Here is an 18009-nt window from a genome sequence, read left to right as displayed (position 1 = left end):
CAGAGAGAAGCTTTGGTCGAGAATGGAATGTTAAAATCTGGGAATGAAAATGTTCATCAACGAAGATGTTGGTTCCTGCAGTTGTTTTGTGATAGTTAGAAGTTTTCTCATTATGAATTTTAAGCACCCCTTTTTATATGTCTCAAAGTAATTAGTGCCGCTTCAGCGTGAAAGTTAATTGCTTTGACACAGCAGCCTGATAAAGACGTCAATCAGAGAGCTCCTAGTTCGCATAGTTCAGGTATAGAGCAGTTCAATTAGCAGTTAAGGGCCTTATCAACCTTAAGTCCCTATGATGTGCCTTCATCTCAGCCTGCACTACTTTAGTTCCCATACAAACTATTCTTGAAGCCTTTCAGAATGATATTCCCAAACTTGAGTTCGTTTTGTGCATCTGGTCAGTTCAAATTCATTTGGAGCTTTTACAGTTAGCAGTATGAGGATATCAATTATGGTTGAAGTTGATTTGTATTCCAAAGGTGAAAATACAATGTTCCAGCCCAGTGGACTGGTCAACTCTGTCTGTCCATCCTTGTGAATAAATAATATAAATGTCAATTAAAATGAAAATTAAAATACATGAAAAAGTGTATTAAATATGTGAGGTTGCTTGCTTTGACAGGTAAGTGGTGGATTGTCTGCTGGGACTATCCTATGTGGGTGCTGGGAAATAACACAAGCACACCATGCACGGAAGACCTCATTTTGCTTGTGGGGTTTGAAGGTTCATATGCCTTGGATCCAATTCACTTTACCTCCAGGTTGGTCTGACAGGAAATTCAATGTGGCATCCTGCTCTGGCTATCAAGTTAAAGTGCAGTTAGATCCCAAAGTGCAAATTTAACTAAGGACCCTGCTGATTTTGGGCAGATGACGCAGCCATTCACCCAGTAGCCCGAGTGGGTCAGCGGGATCTAGCTGGGTTTCCAGTGAGTAAAGTAACCCAGGCAATTTTAACTGCTCCTTTGCCCTCTTTCCTTCCCTATTATCTTGTTGTTAAAACTAACCTCATTGTTTTATGGTTTATGGCTGGGAGGGGGCCAGTTTAGCCCAGTTGGCTGGTCAGTTGAATCGTGATGCAGAGTGAAGCCCACAGTACTGGTTCGATTCTCACACCACTTGAGGGTATTCATGAAGGCCTCACTTTCTCAACCCCTCGCCTGTGGTTTGGTGATCCTCAGGTTAAATTACCACCAGTCAGCTCTCCCCCCCCCATGGTCATCTGGGACTGTGGTGACTTCACTTCAGCTTGGAAGTTCCTTTTTGGAAGGGTAGTTTCAATGAAACAAGAACTCCTGAACAAATGCGAGTAAATGCCGAAGATAAATGCCAATTCAAAATAATTACCTAAGATTAACTAAACTTTTTTAGTTGTTCAACAGAGGTTCTTGAATTAATCAATTAGCTTGCATAACAGCTGTCCCCCGATTGAATTAGTTTCCATTAATTGGATTAGCCATGTTTTGCACGGCAAATTCAGCCACTATTGTCCTCGTATAAGCCATTTTGTCATTAATCTTGCAGGAAGCAATCCACCGCTATTCTTTCTGGTAAAACAACCGCTTTGAAAATGCTATACTGTTTCAAATTATATCTGATCCACAATTGGAAAGCAGAAGCCACGGGTGCATTGGTGGACACCAAAGAAAATATGAGCACTTCACACATCCACGTTGAACAGACACGTCTTTATAACTGACCTTTGCTCCAAGGAACAATACTGATAATTAGCTCACGGAATGAAACCCATCTGATCTCCATAGAACTGACACAGGTCGTTCTAACTGTAGAATCCTAGGTTTGACTTACTGATTCGCATCAACATTTACAGATGTAAAAATAAAGTCTGTGTTATGGATGAGACAAAGAACCAGACAAATTTACACAATAGAAAACAAATGGAGAATACAATCCAGTTTTGGTGTCATACAGTTTTTATTTAGCAGTACAGCTTCCTTAACTGGTTAAAGTAAATATTTGTGCATTTAAACGAACATTTTAAACATCAAAACATTTAAGGAGCACAGGAAACAATTCTTGCAGCGCTTGCAGACTTTCATTCAGGCTTGGAAGGAAAAGCATTGCATATATTTCAGGCAAATATAAACCAAAGATTACTTTACATAGTCAGTGGGGATGAAAAATTTCAGACTGTACTTCACAGAGATGAAAACACTTGGCAGGTTGGAAACGTAAAGCTTGCATTTCCCAGTATTACTAGGATATTGGACATAAAAGACACACGTCAAATTCTGCAAAGTTCTCCTTGCCCAACACTTTCTTTTAACCGTCCATAAGTTCCAACATATTCACAACCTAGTAGTCTTTCCGATTTAAAGTTGCTCAAGACGACCAGCATCATGCATGCTGAGCCCCATTGATTCCCTGTGAATTGGCTTCATGTTCCTCATTTCAAATTTCACTGCCACCTTCCTCTTGAGTGATTTTGTCCAACTTTTGTATCTCGGCAGACCACTCCTCGGGTTCTGTAGTTCCATTCTGCTACTCCTATCCTCAAAAATTATTTTCTGACTGAAACCCGTTTTGTCTTGTTACGTTATTCTGTGCCTTCAGAAATCCAATCTTCCATTACACTATCAACTTCTCTGCTAAAGATTTCCCCCTTTTTTGCTTCTTTATCTTTTTCCAATTCCATTGAATCTCTGCAGTGCAGAAGAAGGCTATTCGGCCCACCGAGTCTGCACAGACACACTGAAAGAAAACCCTTCTTAGGCCCACTCCTTCACCTTGTCCACGTAACCCCACCTAACTGACACATCTGTGGACACTAAAGGACAATTTAACACGGCCAAACCGGCACATCTTTGAAGTGTGGAAGGAAACCGGAGTACCTGGAGGAAAACCACACAGACCGGGGAAAATGTACAAACTACACACAGACAGAATTGAACCGGCCTTGAATTTGTCAACATAATTTGTTCTGGAAATACTTGATGTTGGTTTTGTTTTTTGTCAATTGGGTGGTGTGTTGTTCCTTGTGTCTTAATAAAGCTCGGAGTCTCAAAGTTGGAGAAGATGCTTTATTGTGAATTCATTGTGTCTTCAGAGCTTAACTTACAGCTACCTCAAATGCTGCCTGCCTGTGTCTGTGTCTTGCTACTGGTTCTCCCTTCCGTGAAGTGTGTCCTCACTTCCTGCCCCTCTGTATTTATAGCTCTCCCGTGCTCCCTCTAGTGCTTGCTCAGTTGTATTGCATCTACACTGATACACAATCACCACAGGTGGGGGAGGGGCAGTCTGACCATATTATAAATGTGCCTCGACTGCCCTGGCAACTGCATCAATTCTGCTGTATTTCTGACATCTGCTTTCTCCATGGCTTTCCCTCCTCTTTGCAGAGGAGGCAGTCCATCCCTGGGCAGGATGTTCTGGCTACCGCGCGGCATGTTTCTTGGCAGCGAAGGTGACTCACCATTGGCTGCCAGTGGGGATCTCCTGGTCCCACCAATGTCGACGGCCTTTTGCATGGCTCGTTCATCCCACTGCTGGGAACCCACTGGGAGTGGGGGGAGGGGGGGGGGGTGATTGCCACCATCAGCAGGGCTGAAAGATCCCATCGGCGGCAAAGGCAGAAAATCCAGCCCCCTGTTTCATCACTCAGGGAAGCTTAGAGTGTAAAATCTCCCAGTTATGTGTTGCTACAAACTGAACCCCCAGATGTCCAAATCCAAACATTTTTCCTCAGTTCTTCCCCTTCCCTTGAAATTGGAATATGGTTCCAAGGTTTGAATTGGACTGCTCCATGCAACTCCATGTATAAATAAGCATTCATGTGTTCAATTCATCCAACTTTCATAGAAATACACTTTCCACTATATCCTACTTATTTATAGTCAGCAATATATCCTGTTTTCTGTCCTGATAATCACTCTCTTCTTGCTCAAATGAACCTTTTAACTTAAGCTTAGAAACCAAGATGCAATAATCACAATTTTCTGAATGATATTCTGTATCAGGATAAAAAGATTCCCTGTACCTACTTTTGTGTCATACTTATAACTTCCTTATTTTGTCCTTTTCAAACTCTGGATATTTGGGATATACCTCCCTCACTCATTCTGAAGATGGACAGATTATGCCAGAATGAACATTTCATGACCACCAACTTTTGAAATGCCTAACTCCTGGTTTATTAATGACTAACCTTCTTGTTTGGCGATCACTCACTAACGAGTATGATTGTCCATCTAATAAATTCCATATTACTGGTCATGGGTTCTGTGGGTTCGTGCATGGCTAATGAGTCTGATCCTCGAGCCACATCTTTGACCGCACACTTGGCAGGTGTTTCCGGGAGGTGGGATTGGTTTTAGACTCTTGATTTCTGGTATTCCTTTCCCAGGCTCTTTTTCTAGGCCTCTTCTTGCCGTTGGGTGTCCTGGAAGAATTATATCCCTTCAATCAGGAGGTTCCTCCAAGTAGGTCTCTTCTGATTAAAGGTGTCCCAGGCTTTGATGTCATTGTGCATTTTTTGAGGTAGACCTTCAGTCTGTCTTTGAATCCTTTCTTTTGTCCTCCTCTTGTTCAGAAGCCTTCCTTGAGCTGGGCAAAGAGGATTTGCTGTGACAGTCAGGGCACTGATATCCTAGGCACATGGCTGGCCAAGTGGAGTTGGTGTCGGATGGTCATGGTCTCAATGCTAGTGCTCTTGGCTCCTTCAAGGACAAGGATGTTTGCTCACCTGACCTCCCAACTGACGCAGAGGATCCATCTCAGACAACGTTGATGGAACGACTATAGGGTCTTGAGAGGACCTCTGGTTGTAGCCCAAGTTTCTGAGCCTCATAGAATAATTGGGAGGATGACCAGCTTGTACACGAGGATCTTTGTGATAGCATGAACATCACAGTTAACAAAGACTCTCGTCTATAGCCATCTGAAGTAGGTGCTTGTGGATTGGATATGATGTTGGATCTCTGCATCAATGCCAGCCTTAGAGGAGAGGTGGCATCCTCAGGTATGGGAAATGTTCCACATCGGTGGGGTTTCTCTGTTAATCGTGATGGAGGTGGAGACTGGATCTTGCCCTGGGGTGGGTTGATAAAGGACTGGAGTCTTCTTGAGGTTGACGCCGTGACTAATTCTTTGGTATGCTTCCGCGAAGGTGACAAGCATGGCCTGGAGATTCTCTTCTGAGAGAGTGGAGATGGCGATGTTATCTGCATGCTGATGTCCGAGCGAATTCAGTGTTGTTTACTTCTTTGATTTCAACCAGTTGAGGTTGAAAAGTTTCCTGTCCATCCTGTAGATGATGTCCACTCCACTGGGAAGCTTGCTCTTGACAAGATGAAGGATGGTGGCGATGAAGATGGAGAAAAGGGTGGGAGCAAGGACACATCCCTGCTTGATTCCAGTCTTGACTTCAAAGTTTACGTTATTATTTCCGTCGGTGAGGATGGTCATCAAAATATTGTTGTGGAGGAATCGGAGAATGTTGATGAATTTCTCTGGACAGCCTGCCTTCGACAGGGTCTTCCATAGCACTTCCCAATTGACTGAGTCAAAAGCCTTGGTCAGATCGATGAAGATCGATGTAGAGTGGTTAATGTTGCACCTGGAATTTCTCTTGAAGTTGCTGAGCAGTGAAAATCATGTCCGCTATTCCATGGTTTTGTCGGAAGCCATGAAGGAATTCTTCAGAGACTGGAGAAGGCAACTAGTAAGGATTTGGGCGATGATCTTCCTGGCCATGGAGAGTAGGGAGATTCCTCAGTAGTTCCACAGTCCGCTTTCTCTCCTTTCTTGGAGATGGTGACAATGACGCCATCCCCTGAGGTCAGCAGGAATTTCTTCTCTGACCTAGATTTTTAGCAATAGCTGAAGGAGGTGGAGTTTCCAGTCTACTCCCACGGCTTTTCCATTCAAGTTCATTCACGCTTGCTGGGAGTCCGAGATCATCTTTGATGGGGAGTTGGGAGATTTCCTCAAACACGTTTTCATCTATGGTTGTATCACGGTTTAGGAGTTCTTTGTGATGACTAAAGGACAGCACGGTAGCATGGTGGTTAGCGTAAATGCTTCACAGCTCCAGGGTCCCAGGTTCAGTTCCCGGCTGGGTCACTGTCTGTGCGGAGTCTGCATGTCCTCCCCGTGTGTGCGTGGGTTTCCTCCGGGTGCTCCGGTTTCCTCCCACAGTCCAAAGATGTGCGGGTTAGGTGGATTGGCCATGCTAAATTGCCCGTAGTGTCCTAAAAAGTAAGGTTAAGGGGGGGTTGTTTGGGTTACGGGTATAGGGTGGATACGTGGGCTTGAGTAGGGTGATCATTGCTCGCCACAACATCGAGGGCTGAAGGGCCTGTTCTGTGCTGTACTGTTCTATGATCTATGATGATTAAATATCTCATATTAATTTCCTTACATTGAAAAACCCATGTTTATCATCACCTATTTGTCACTTCTTGATTGACCTCATCTGTCTTTGTCCTGGTTGACAGGCTGATCCCTGACCTTTGACCCTTAGATTGGTTTCTCAACATCATAGAAACCATGAAAGGCAGCTCTGAAGTTTATTTTTCACTATTTCAATTAAAGACTGTACATCAATGGGAAATTCACGGAACATACCCATTAACATAACAGCTTTATAGATGATAACAAAGTATTTTGAAGATTTTAGTGGTACTATTCCCAGTGGATTGTGAGAATGTACTTCCTTCATAACAACAATTTTATTTTGGCAGTTGGGAGTAAGAGGGTGTAATCATTCAGATCCCAAATAGTAACATCCTTAAGACTTTATTTAACAAGCTAAGATCCTGAGGAACGCTCTCCTGAACTCAGTGTTGAAGGTAGTGTATATGATCGGATTTACTGCACTATTAACATATCCGAGCCAAGTCGTAGCACTGTAAAGTTCTGTTGACACATGGCATTTCTTGCAGTGGATCTTCAATATGTGCGTGATAAAAAATGGCAACCAGCATACCAGGAATATACCTATGAGACAGAAAGATAACAAAGTAATATAACTAAAACCCTTGCATAACCTTTCTTGAACATCTTGCTCTATTCAAAAAACTGTTTTTACTTCATCAAAGGAATGCTCCCAAATGTGTGTCAGTCATACATATCGATAATGTATAATGCATTCCACACCATGCCTAGATAACTGTAAAAAATGCCCACCTAGTTGGTTCTGGGCTGGTACAATATCTGGCCAGCAAAAAGATAGTGGTTCCTGGGGCTCCTGTGGAAGCTGGTAGTAAAAATGGCAGTTAGTGGGGAACTCCTCCATTACCCTGATTGCTCAGCGGGACTGAGTTGAAATCAGCCAAATTATTTTTGTGTTGATTCAACTCCAGATTTGGAATTAATACTTTCACTGCAGTGAGATTTTTCTTGCCACCTAACCAAAACATCACATTTTAAAATCTGTCAACATTTAGAGTTTACAGTGGTAACTTTAAAAATAAACTACTGGAAAGAATTGTCTTCAGTAATGGGAACTCAATCTGTCTAATTACTGTGAAGCAACAAATTAAATGCTTATCTATGTAAATAAAAAATGCAGTCCAATTCAGGGAGGAAGTCATACTTGAACTGCACGATGCTCTGGGCAGATCACCCTTTCAGTGCTGTGTCCAGTTCTGGTCACCCAGACCCAAAGAAGACATTAAAAAATGAGAGGCAGTTCTGAGAATCAAACACGCCTGATCTTTAGTTGAATTATGAAGAAAGAGTGAACAGGAAACTTGGGCTTTTCACCTCTGAAAATTGCATGATGAGGTATAAGGTCGTAAATGGTATTAAGTTCGCGAACCCTACTTCAAACTAAAGTCAAATTTTGAACCAAAGCTGGACATTTTTCACACAAAGATGATTCATTCTGTTATGTTCCAACAACTGTTTGTTTTCATATGGTATTAGCTACTTAATTTCCAGATCTTCCAGAGTGTTCCTATTAAGTATTAAAAGCATTACAAGAGAAATTTAACTGATAGAATGTGCTTACCCCAATCATAGTGCTCACCGAGTGTTCAATTAATATTCCAGTACCATACAGATGAAAAAAGTGGACTGGACTTCCACACAGAATAGTGTAGGCAAACATTCAAATTAATTAACAAAACATCCCTGTAATTTGGAACTGTTGGATCATAGAATTTTACAGTGCAGAAGGAGGCCATTCGGCCCATCGAGTCTGCACCGGCTCTTGGAAAGAGCACCCGATCCAAGGTCAACACCTCCACCCCATCCCCACAACCCAGCAACCCCACCCAACACTAAGGGCAATTTTGGACACCAAGGACAATTTATCATGGCCAATCCACCTAACCTGCACATCTTTGGAATGTGGGAGGAAACCGGAGCATCCGGAGGAAACCCACGCAAACACGGGGAGGATGTGCAGACTCCGCACAGACAGTGACCCAAGCCAGAATCGAACCTGGGACCCTGGAGCTGTGAAGCAATTGTGCTATCCACAATGCTACCGTGCTGCCCAGGTACTGTGCTGATCATTCTGGAAGGACTAGCTAACATGACCAGAACAATGTTCTTTACCTTGCGCTATTTTTAGTTCCATCTAGAATAAATAAAAGATTCCTGTGAGGGATTTCCTGATAGCAGCTTCACTGACTAATTTTTACCAATTCAAATAATTGCATAAGCAAAATGGAACTGAGCCCATTGGAACTGAGGGATGTATTCAAAATGTTTCTAAAATTACATGTCACTTTCTCTTGTTCATGAACAATTTTAAAAATAAATAATCAAATGCATGCTTACATAAATCTATACATCTGTGTCTCCGAGTTACATTACTCCCACAAATAAATCTTTGTTATTCTTTGTCATACATCAATAAATCTGTCACGGATACTTCCTGTCACTTGTTTTGTATCAAAATAGAAATTTCCAAAACAGATAATCATAACAAATTATTTGTGGATATCAAATCTATATGTAATATAAATAGAGAGGCTACTATCAATGTGAGGTGGTCTCACATCTCTCACCTTTATGTGCTCAGGAATCAGATAACCACTCCAACTTCCAAGAACATCGGTATTTGCCATTTGAAGCACCTCAACCAACTATAATAGTGTCAGTGTAACTACATCCTATTGCTCAGGCTCAGTGTTCTCAATCTCCCGTGAGATCCCGAAGGAGGTCTTGTGCTGCAGTGGTAACGTCTCTACCACTGGATCAGAAGCTCCTTTCGAGCCAATGGCAGGACTTGTTCGCCACGGAAGGAGCACTCAACACAGTTCAACGGGCTAATTATCAGTTCGGGAATCCTTTCACCATTTTCCCCGCTGTTCCCCGAAGGATAAAAAACACTGTAGGTATACTTTTTAAAAAGTGAGAACCCGGGTTCTTATTTGATGAAGACAAGATATGAGCTAAACGAATAAGAAATGTTTGTTTGTGCTGCGATAGCTGATCTCTGCAGGGGTAGAGGTAGGGCACTGCAATCAGAAACAGCATTCCCTAGCCTCTGTGAATAAAATTATCAAAGGTTTCTATTCTTGATTAGTGTCCAGTATAGAATCATAGAATTAACAGTGCAGAAAGAGGTCATTAATCATCGTAAATGACTATGATTTAGTGGCCATTACTGAAACATGGTTAAAGGATGGTCACGACTGGGAGTTAAATATCCGAGGGTATCAAACTATTCGGAAGGACAGAGTGGATGGTAAGGGAGGTGGTGTTGCTCTGTTATTTAAGGATGACATCCGGGCAATAGTAAGGGATGACATCGGTGCTATGGAGGATAAGGTTGAATCCATTTGGGTGGAAATCAGGAATAGTAAGGCGAAAAAGTCACTGATAGGAGTAGTCTATCGGCCACCAAATAGTAACGATATGGTGGGGCAGGCAATAAACAAAGAAATAACTGATGCATGTAGAAATGGTACAGTAGTTATCATGGGGGATTTTAATCTACATGTCGATTGGTTTAACCAGGTCGGTCAAGGCAACCTTGAGGAGGAGTTTATAGAATGTATCCGTGATAGTTTCCTAGAACAGTATGTAATGGAACCTACGAGGGAACAAGCGGTCCTAGATCTTGTCCTGTGTAATGAGACAGGATTGATTCATGATCTCATAGTTAGGGATCCTCTCGGAAGGAGCGATCACAATATGGTGGAATTTAAAATAGAGATGGAGGGTGAGAAAGTAAAATCAAATACTAGTGTTTTGTGTTTAAACAAAGGAGATTACAAGGGGATGAGAGAAGAACTAGCTAAGGTAGACTGGGAGCTAAGACTTTATGGTGGAACAGTTGAGGAACAGTGGAGAACCTTCCAAGCGATTTTTCACAGTGCTCAGCAAAGGTTTATACCAACAAAAAGGAAGGACGGAAGAAAGAGGGAAAATCGACCGTGGATATCTAAGGAAATAAGGGAGAGTATCAAATTGAAGGAAAAAGCATATAAAGTGGCAAAGATTTCTGGGAGATTAGAGGACTGGGAAATCTTTAGGGGGCAACAGAAAGCTACTAAAAAAGCTATAAAGAAGAGTAAGATAGAGTATGAGAGTAAACTTGCTCAGAATATAAAAACAGACAGTAAACGTTTTTACAAATATATAAGATTAAAAAGAGTGGCTAAGGTAAATATTGGTTCTTTAGAGGATGAGAAGGGAGTTTTAATAATGGGAAATGAGGAAATGGCTGAGGAACTGAACAGGTTTTTTGGGTCGGTCTTCACAGTGGAAGACACAAATAACATGCCAGCGACTGATAGAAATGAGGCTATGACAGGTGAGGACCTTGAGAGGATTGTTATCACTAAGGAGGCAGTGATGGGCAAGCTAATGGGGCTAAAGGTAGACAAGTCTCATGGCCCTGATGGAATGCATCCCAGAGTGCTAAAAGAGATGGCTAGGGAAATTGCAGATGCACTAGTGATAATTTACCGAAATTCACTAGACTCTGGGGTGGTCCTGGTGGATTGGAAATTAGCAAACGTGACGCCACTGTTTAAAAAAGGAGGTAGGCAGAAAGCAGGAAATTATAGGCCAGTGAGCTTAACTTCGGTAGTAGGGAAGATGCTGGAATCTATCATCAAGGAAGAAATTGCGAGGCATCTGGATAGAAATTGTCCCATTGGGCAGACGCAGCATGGGTTCGTAAAGGGCAGGTCATGCCTAACTAATTTAGTGGAATTTTTTGAGGACATTACCAGTGCAGTAGATAACGGGGAGCCGATGGATGTGGTATATCTGGATTTCCAGAAAGCCTTTGACAAGGTGCCACACAAAAGGTTGCTGCATAAGATAAAGATGCATGGCATTTAGGGTAAAGTAGTTGCATGGATAGAGGATTGGTTAATTAATAGAAAGCAAAGAGTTGGGATAAATGGGTGTTTCTCTGCTTGGCAATCAGTAGCTAGTGGTGTCCCTCAGGGATCCGTGTTGGGCCCACAATTGTTCACAATTTACATAGATGATTTGGCGTTGGGGACCAAGGGCAATGTGTCCAAGTTTGCAGATGACACTAAGATGAGTGGTAAAGCGAAAAGTGCAGAGGATACTGGAGGTCTGCAGAGGGATTTGGATAGGTTAAGTGAATGGGCTCGGGTCTGGCAGATGGAATACAATGTTGACAAATGTGAGGTTATCCATTTTGGTAGGAATAACAGCAAACGGGATTATTATTTAAACGATAAAATATTAAAGCATGCCGCTGTTCAGAGAGACTTGGGTGTGCTTGTGCATGAGTCACAGAAGGTTGGTTTACAAGTGCAACAGGTGATTAAGAAGGCAAATGGAATTTTGTCCTTCATTGCTAGAGGGATGGAGTTTAAGACTAGGGAGGTTATGTTGCAATTGTATAAGGTGTTAGTGCGGCCACACCTGGAGTATTGTGTTCAGTTTTGGTCTCCTTACTTGAGAAAGGACGTACTGGCGCTGGAGGGTGTGCAGAGGAGATTCACTAGGTTAATCCCAGAGCTGAAGGGGTTGGATTATGAGGAGAGGTTGAGTAGGCTGGGACTGTACTCGTTGGAATTTAGAAGGATGAGGGAGGATCTTATAGAAACATTTAAAATTATGAAGGGAATAGATAGGATAGATGCGGGCAGGTTGTTTCCACTGGCGGGTGACAGCAGAACTAGGGGACATAGCCTCAAAATAAGGGGAAGTAGATTTAGGACTGAGTTTAGGAGGAACTTCTTCACCCAAAGGGTTGTGAATCTATGGAATTCCTTGCCCAGTGAAGCAGTTGAGGCTCCTTCATTACATGTTTTTAAGGTAAAGATAGATAGTTTTTTGAAGAATAAAGGGATTAAGGGTTATGGTGTTCGGGCCGGAAAGTGGAGCTGAGTCCACAAAAGATCAGCCATGATCTAATTGAATGGCGGAGCAGGCTCGAGGGGCCAGATGGCCTACTCCTGCTCCTAGTTCTTATGTTCTTCTGTTCTTATTAAGCCCATCGAGTCTGTACTGGCCCTTGGAAAGAGCACCCTATTTAAGCCCAAGCTTCCAACCTATCCATGTAACCCAGTAACCTGACCTAACCTTTAGACACAAAGGGGCAATTTGGCCAATCCACCTAACCTGCACATCTTTGGACTGTGGGAGGAAACCGGAGCACCCGGAGGAAACCCACGCAGACACAGGGAGAAAGTGCAAACTCCACACAGATAGACACCCGAGGCCAGAATTGAACCTGGGACCCCTGTGAGGCAGCAGTGCTAACCTCTGTTCCACCTGGAGACCCTGCTGCAAAATATATGGAATTCTATAGAATAGCTTACAATTATTGTCTAAGTTAAAGCATGAAATATGGTTGCTTGGATGGAATGGAACATCTGTAGAACATCACCACAGCTGGTGTCAATGCCTTCAGGAGTTAAGCTGCCAACTCTGGCTGGACATATTCCTGGAAATTTCATCACATGACTTCCTCTTTCCAATTGCCCCATCAAACAGCTTTTTTTTCCATTCCCTAATTCAACAGCTAATAAGCAAAAGTGTTCTCAAGAAACGGGAAAAATAATTTTCTTCTAATACCCCTTAGATTTTTCTCCTGGATTGCTTGGAGCACAGGCCAGGAGATTAATAGTTAATTCCTGGAGACTCCATGATAACCATGGAAGGTTGGGAACCGTATTTAGGAGAGGAGAAGAGTAAGGCGCCATCTGGGCTTTAGATCTAGGATACAGAATAGAAGCTCTGGTCCTTCCAAAGGGTTTTCAGACTACATTGTCTTCACATATTTACGATTTATTTAACCTTCTAAGATAGGAAGCAAATGACTTGATACTTACCCAGAACAATGACCAACATCCGGGTTGCTTTCCTTTCTCTCAGTTGCAGGTTCCTGCGTTTCAATACAGGTCTCAGGGAAGTTGTGGTTTTACCGCTGGACAGTTTTTTCACTTCAGAAGCATGCCTTGTTGCACAGATGCTCCTTCTCTCAGATTCCTCAATCCCATTGTCTGATTTTGCAAATGTTGCATGGCTCATACTGCAGTAATTTGCTATTTCAACTGGTGCCAGCAGTTTATTACTTGGAGAAAGTCTCTTCTGTTTATTAAACTTCAAACAAGTGAACGAATGTAAGCTTCTGGGAAAGTTTTCTACGTTTTCCTAGTCGTAAGAACATGTAATTACTCTTATGTTGGCAAAAAAGATATAGTAACAATAATTCAAAATATTTGTCGACTAACAGTAAAACAATCAGCAGTTATGGAAACTGAAAAACATGGAAAAAATGCTGGAAATAAATCAAGAGGTAATCTGCAGAAATAAGTGTGTAATTTGTAAATAATAAATTTATTATTGTAATTATGAATCTGTAAAAAGAACAACATGACCTCGGTGTATATGTACATAATTAATTGACTGTTGCAGGGCATGTTGAGAGAGCAGTTAATGAAAAATTTGACAAAAAGACTTGCATGTATTAAAATACTTGGCAGCTAATTCATTACTTCTTACTGTTGTAATATAGGAAACATGGCAGTCAGTTTACAAGCTCCTATGATCAGCAATGTACTAATGACCAGATATTCTGATGTGTTGCTTGAGGGATAAGTATTCACCAGGACACCAGGGATAACATGACTGATCTTCATCAAAATAGTGTCATGAGATAATTTACATCGCCCTTAGAAAGCAAATAGAAACTATAGAAATATTACAGCACAGAAAGAGGCTATTCGGCCCATTTTGTCTATGCCAGCCCGAGGATACCGGGTGAGTTCAGGTGCCAGGTGCCCTTTCTAATCCCACCTTCCTGCACCTGGTCCATTGCCCTGAAGCTTACAAGGTGCAGACCCAGGTACTTTTTAAAAGAGTTTTGGGTCTTTGCCTCCACCACCAACTCAGGCAGCAAATTCCAGACTTTCACTACTCTCTGCATAAAAAGGTTCTTCCTCATGTCCGCTCTACACCTTTTGCCACTTACCTTGAATCTATGTCCACTGGTTTAAAATTCTCCACCGGGGAAACAATTTTATTCTGTCCACTTCATCTCTTCCCCTCATAATTCTGTAAACCTCAATTAGAACACCCCTCAGCCTACTTTGTTCCAAGGAAAATAACCCCAACCTATCCAATCTCTCCTCATAGCTACACTTTTCCAGCCCTGACAACATTCTTGTAAACCTTCTCTGCACTCTCTCCAGAGCAATTATATTGATCCTGTTATGTGATGACACAATACTCTGCACACAATACTCCAGTTGTGGTCTCACCAGTGTATTTAGGGGCCTGTGTATTTGTACGCCAAGATTGCTCACTACATTTATCCCTCTTAGTATATTCCTATTTATTGCATAATCCCTATAATTGTTTGACCTCTCTAAATACATAACTTCATATTTATCAGTGTTAAATCTAATCTGGCACTTTATCGCCCAATCCACCAACCTATATATATAATTTTGGAGATTAGCTATCCTCTACACTGGTTGCGATCCACCGGCCACGCGCTCCCTTGAGTGCGGTGCGGCCATGAATGCTGGGAGAGCCCTCTTGCAGGCTTCACGGCAGTCTTCATGCCTCATGGGATTAACCTAAGTCCCACAAGGCGTCGCAGTCTGAATCCCGGCCACAAGGAGCGAGACTAAACGGCACATGCCGAAGCTGGTTTTAAACCGGCTTCGGTGAACTCACCCGGTATCCCACGGCCTCCCTCGATTCTCCAACCTCCCCCAGGGGGCTTCATCCGGGCGCCATTCTGCACTGGTCCACACAAACATGGACCAGGCGGAACAGCACCCAGGGGGTCTCCCGGGCCATCGGAAACCCCGGGTGGTCAGGATCAATGCAGGGTGGTCCCTGGCCCTCTCCCTGGAACGTGGGTACCTTGGCACTGCCCAGCTGGCACCTTGGCACTGCCACCCTGGCACTGTCAAGGTGCCCAGATGGCATGGCCAACCTGGCCCTCTCCCTGGAACGTGGGTACCTTGGCACTGCCCAGCTGGCACCTTGGCACTGCCACCCTGGCACTGTCAAGATGCCCAGATGGCATGGCCAACCTGGAAGAATGACTGCCTGGGTGCCAGGGAGGCAGTGCAAGGGTGCCCGAGTGTCAGGGTGGCACTGCCAAGGGTGAGGGCCGGGGGGGACCCTTCCCATGAAAGGCGAATGGAGGGGGGATTTGAAGGGTGGGGGTGTGCAGGGCAGGTAAGTAGGGATCTCTAGGTGGTTGAGGGACAGGTGATCCTGGGAGGGAGGGAGTGCTGTAAGGGGCCTTGGATGAGCCTGAAGAGGGGAACCCCGAGGGACCCCATAGGTGGGTGTCCTTACTTGGGGGGGGAGGCGGGGGGCGGGGGGGAGAGGGGTTTGTGGGATAGTGCCCATGTGTATGGAGGGTGACATTGCCCATGGGTGGGGGTGGAAAACTCCCCAGGGCCCAAAATCGTGACTCTGTTTTTGAATAGCGGTGGGGAACTCGATGACAAAGCTGGCGGGAAACCCCTGAAAAACCCGCCACAAATGAACTTAGAGATTTTTTCAGAAAATCGCGTCCATTGGCCAGCACTCGGCCAATCTTTGTATCATCTGCAAATTTCCCAATCGTGCCCCCCCCCCCCCCCCCCCCCCCCCCACGTCACATCCAAATCGCTAATACAATATGATGTGTTATTGTTCTGGGTGAAGCTGCTGCTTCAATATTTTACACCTGAATCATTAATCTGCCTGTTCTCTCTACATATTCTGCCTGACCTACTGAGTGTTTCAAAGTCTTCATTCCCACTGATGCATGTGGATTCAGTACAAATGCAACAATAGCACTGACTTGACAACGCTTCCTCTCTGAACATTGTACAGTAAAAATAAAAGTGTCATACTGTGCTTAAGGTGGGTGATATTGACACGCTGCTGAGCCTTTAGGAACAAACCTGTTTGAGAATGAACCGTGATCTAAAAACAAAGTATGGAAAGATTGCAGAGTCAAATACAATGACATTATTGTTCCCAGTGATGATTTTGTATCCTTTTCAGTGCTTAAGCACAGCAACGTGTCTAACAAGACTATTTACAGAGGTGTCAATTCCCCTCTGAGAATTTGGACCAATTTAACTTTTTGTAACTTTGGATATAGTGCAAAGAAAAATATAAATTTGTGGGAAACCAGTGATCCAGAAGTTGCATTGTAAGGGTGCGTACAACATTCTATATAGCTTTTACAAAACAATTTAAATCTTTAGTTGTCGTTTTTCACATGAACTTTACAAACCCCTGGTTTACAATGTTCCTGATTCTTTGGATTAGCCATTATTATGGAGCTAAGGTTACAAGAGGCAATTTCCTGGGGATTGCCATTCAATAGAATGTCTTGTAAAGGCTTCTATTTGCCATGAATTCTGTAAATCTTAATCTTTGTTGGAAACCCCACATGGGATCATCTCAAATGTTTGCTGAAAATCCAACTTGATTATAGCCTTCCTCAGTGAACCTCGTTGACCTTTATATATTTGTCAGATGCATTTTGTTACCTCCAAATTTATGCTGGTTCTCTCCTGCTCTTTTTCCCTGCCTGTCTCCCTCCCTGATAGTCCTTACATTTTGGAAATTGGTATTTTGTGTTGTACAAAATTTTCTATTCCAAACATTTTTTTCATATAAATTTAGGGTAGCCAATTATTTTTCTTTTCCAATTAAGGGGCAATTTAGCATGGCCAATCCACCTAACCAGCACAATCTTTGGATTGTGGGGGTGAAACCCACGCAGACATGGGGAGAATGTGAAAATTCCACACGGACAGTGACCCAGGGCCGGGAATCAAACCCGGGTCCTCAGTGCCGCAGTCGCAGTGCTAACCACTGCGCCACATGCCGCCCCTTCTATTCCAAACTTACAACTGACTGTTCAATTAAATCATTCACGTCATTTACCTGTCCCTCTACTGTCGCATCAGTTTGACTCTAAAAGGTGGGTTTAAATTCTAGTTTGGGATGTGAGCACAGAAAAGAGGACCATACTCCCACTGCATTGTTGGAGGCAACATTCTTCAAAGCAATTTTTTTCAATAAAGGTCCACCTACATCTTCTGATGTGTTTGGGGGACATTATTATCCCATGCAATCAATTAAAAAGATCTGGGGATCCTCCCGGTGTCCTGGGAAACATTCCAACCATAACCCACAACAAAAACTGATTAATTGGTCATTGCTGTACGGGATGGATTTAAGAGTCATTTTTGAAGTGTACTGTGTCATTATGTCAATGTTTCTGCATCAACGTCTTTAGACAGCAGCAATCTCAGAAGATTTATTTTATGTCGTGAATAATATCTCCCCGCTGTCAATTCCCTGATCTTAATCAGCCTCATAACTCCATTCTTGTGCTAATTCAAGTATTCAGCCACTTTCTGGCCCAACTAATTTGTAGTTTGCACCTACAGCACCCACACACAAATATCTTCTGTTTCATTGTACTTCAAAGTCCAATTTATAGACTTGTAAAATGTGTTGGGCAGTCATAAGGAAATCATTATTCAATTATTATCACCAGCTTAATTTTATTGTTAAAAGGAAACTATTATTAAATATCTCTTTTGCAGTTAATATCCTTTATTCAAT

At 42.9% G+C, this 18009-nt stretch overlaps 1 protein-coding gene across 1 annotated transcript in view; it reads right to left on the bottom strand.

The window, feature by feature from the left end:
• Positions 1 to 6413: 6413 nt before the first annotated feature.
• Positions 6414 to 18009, bottom strand: part of drd3 (dopamine receptor D3) — a 116216-nt gene continuing 104620 nt past the window's right edge. The window contains exons 7-8 of the mRNA XM_038801243.1: positions 13242 to 13563; positions 6414 to 6957 (exon numbers count right to left, since the gene is read on the bottom strand). Of these exons, the coding sequence (XP_038657171.1) occupies positions 6761 to 6957; positions 13242 to 13563 (519 nt within the window). The 3' untranslated portion in view covers positions 6414 to 6760. The remainder of the gene's footprint in view (positions 6958 to 13241; positions 13564 to 18009) is intronic.

The sequence above is a fragment of the Scyliorhinus canicula genome, chromosome 7 (assembly GCF_902713615.1).
Source record: "Scyliorhinus canicula chromosome 7, sScyCan1.1, whole genome shotgun sequence".
Classification (NCBI taxonomy): Eukaryota; Metazoa; Chordata; class Chondrichthyes; order Carcharhiniformes; family Scyliorhinidae; genus Scyliorhinus; species Scyliorhinus canicula.
This window is presented reverse-complemented; position numbering and strand designations above follow the sequence as displayed.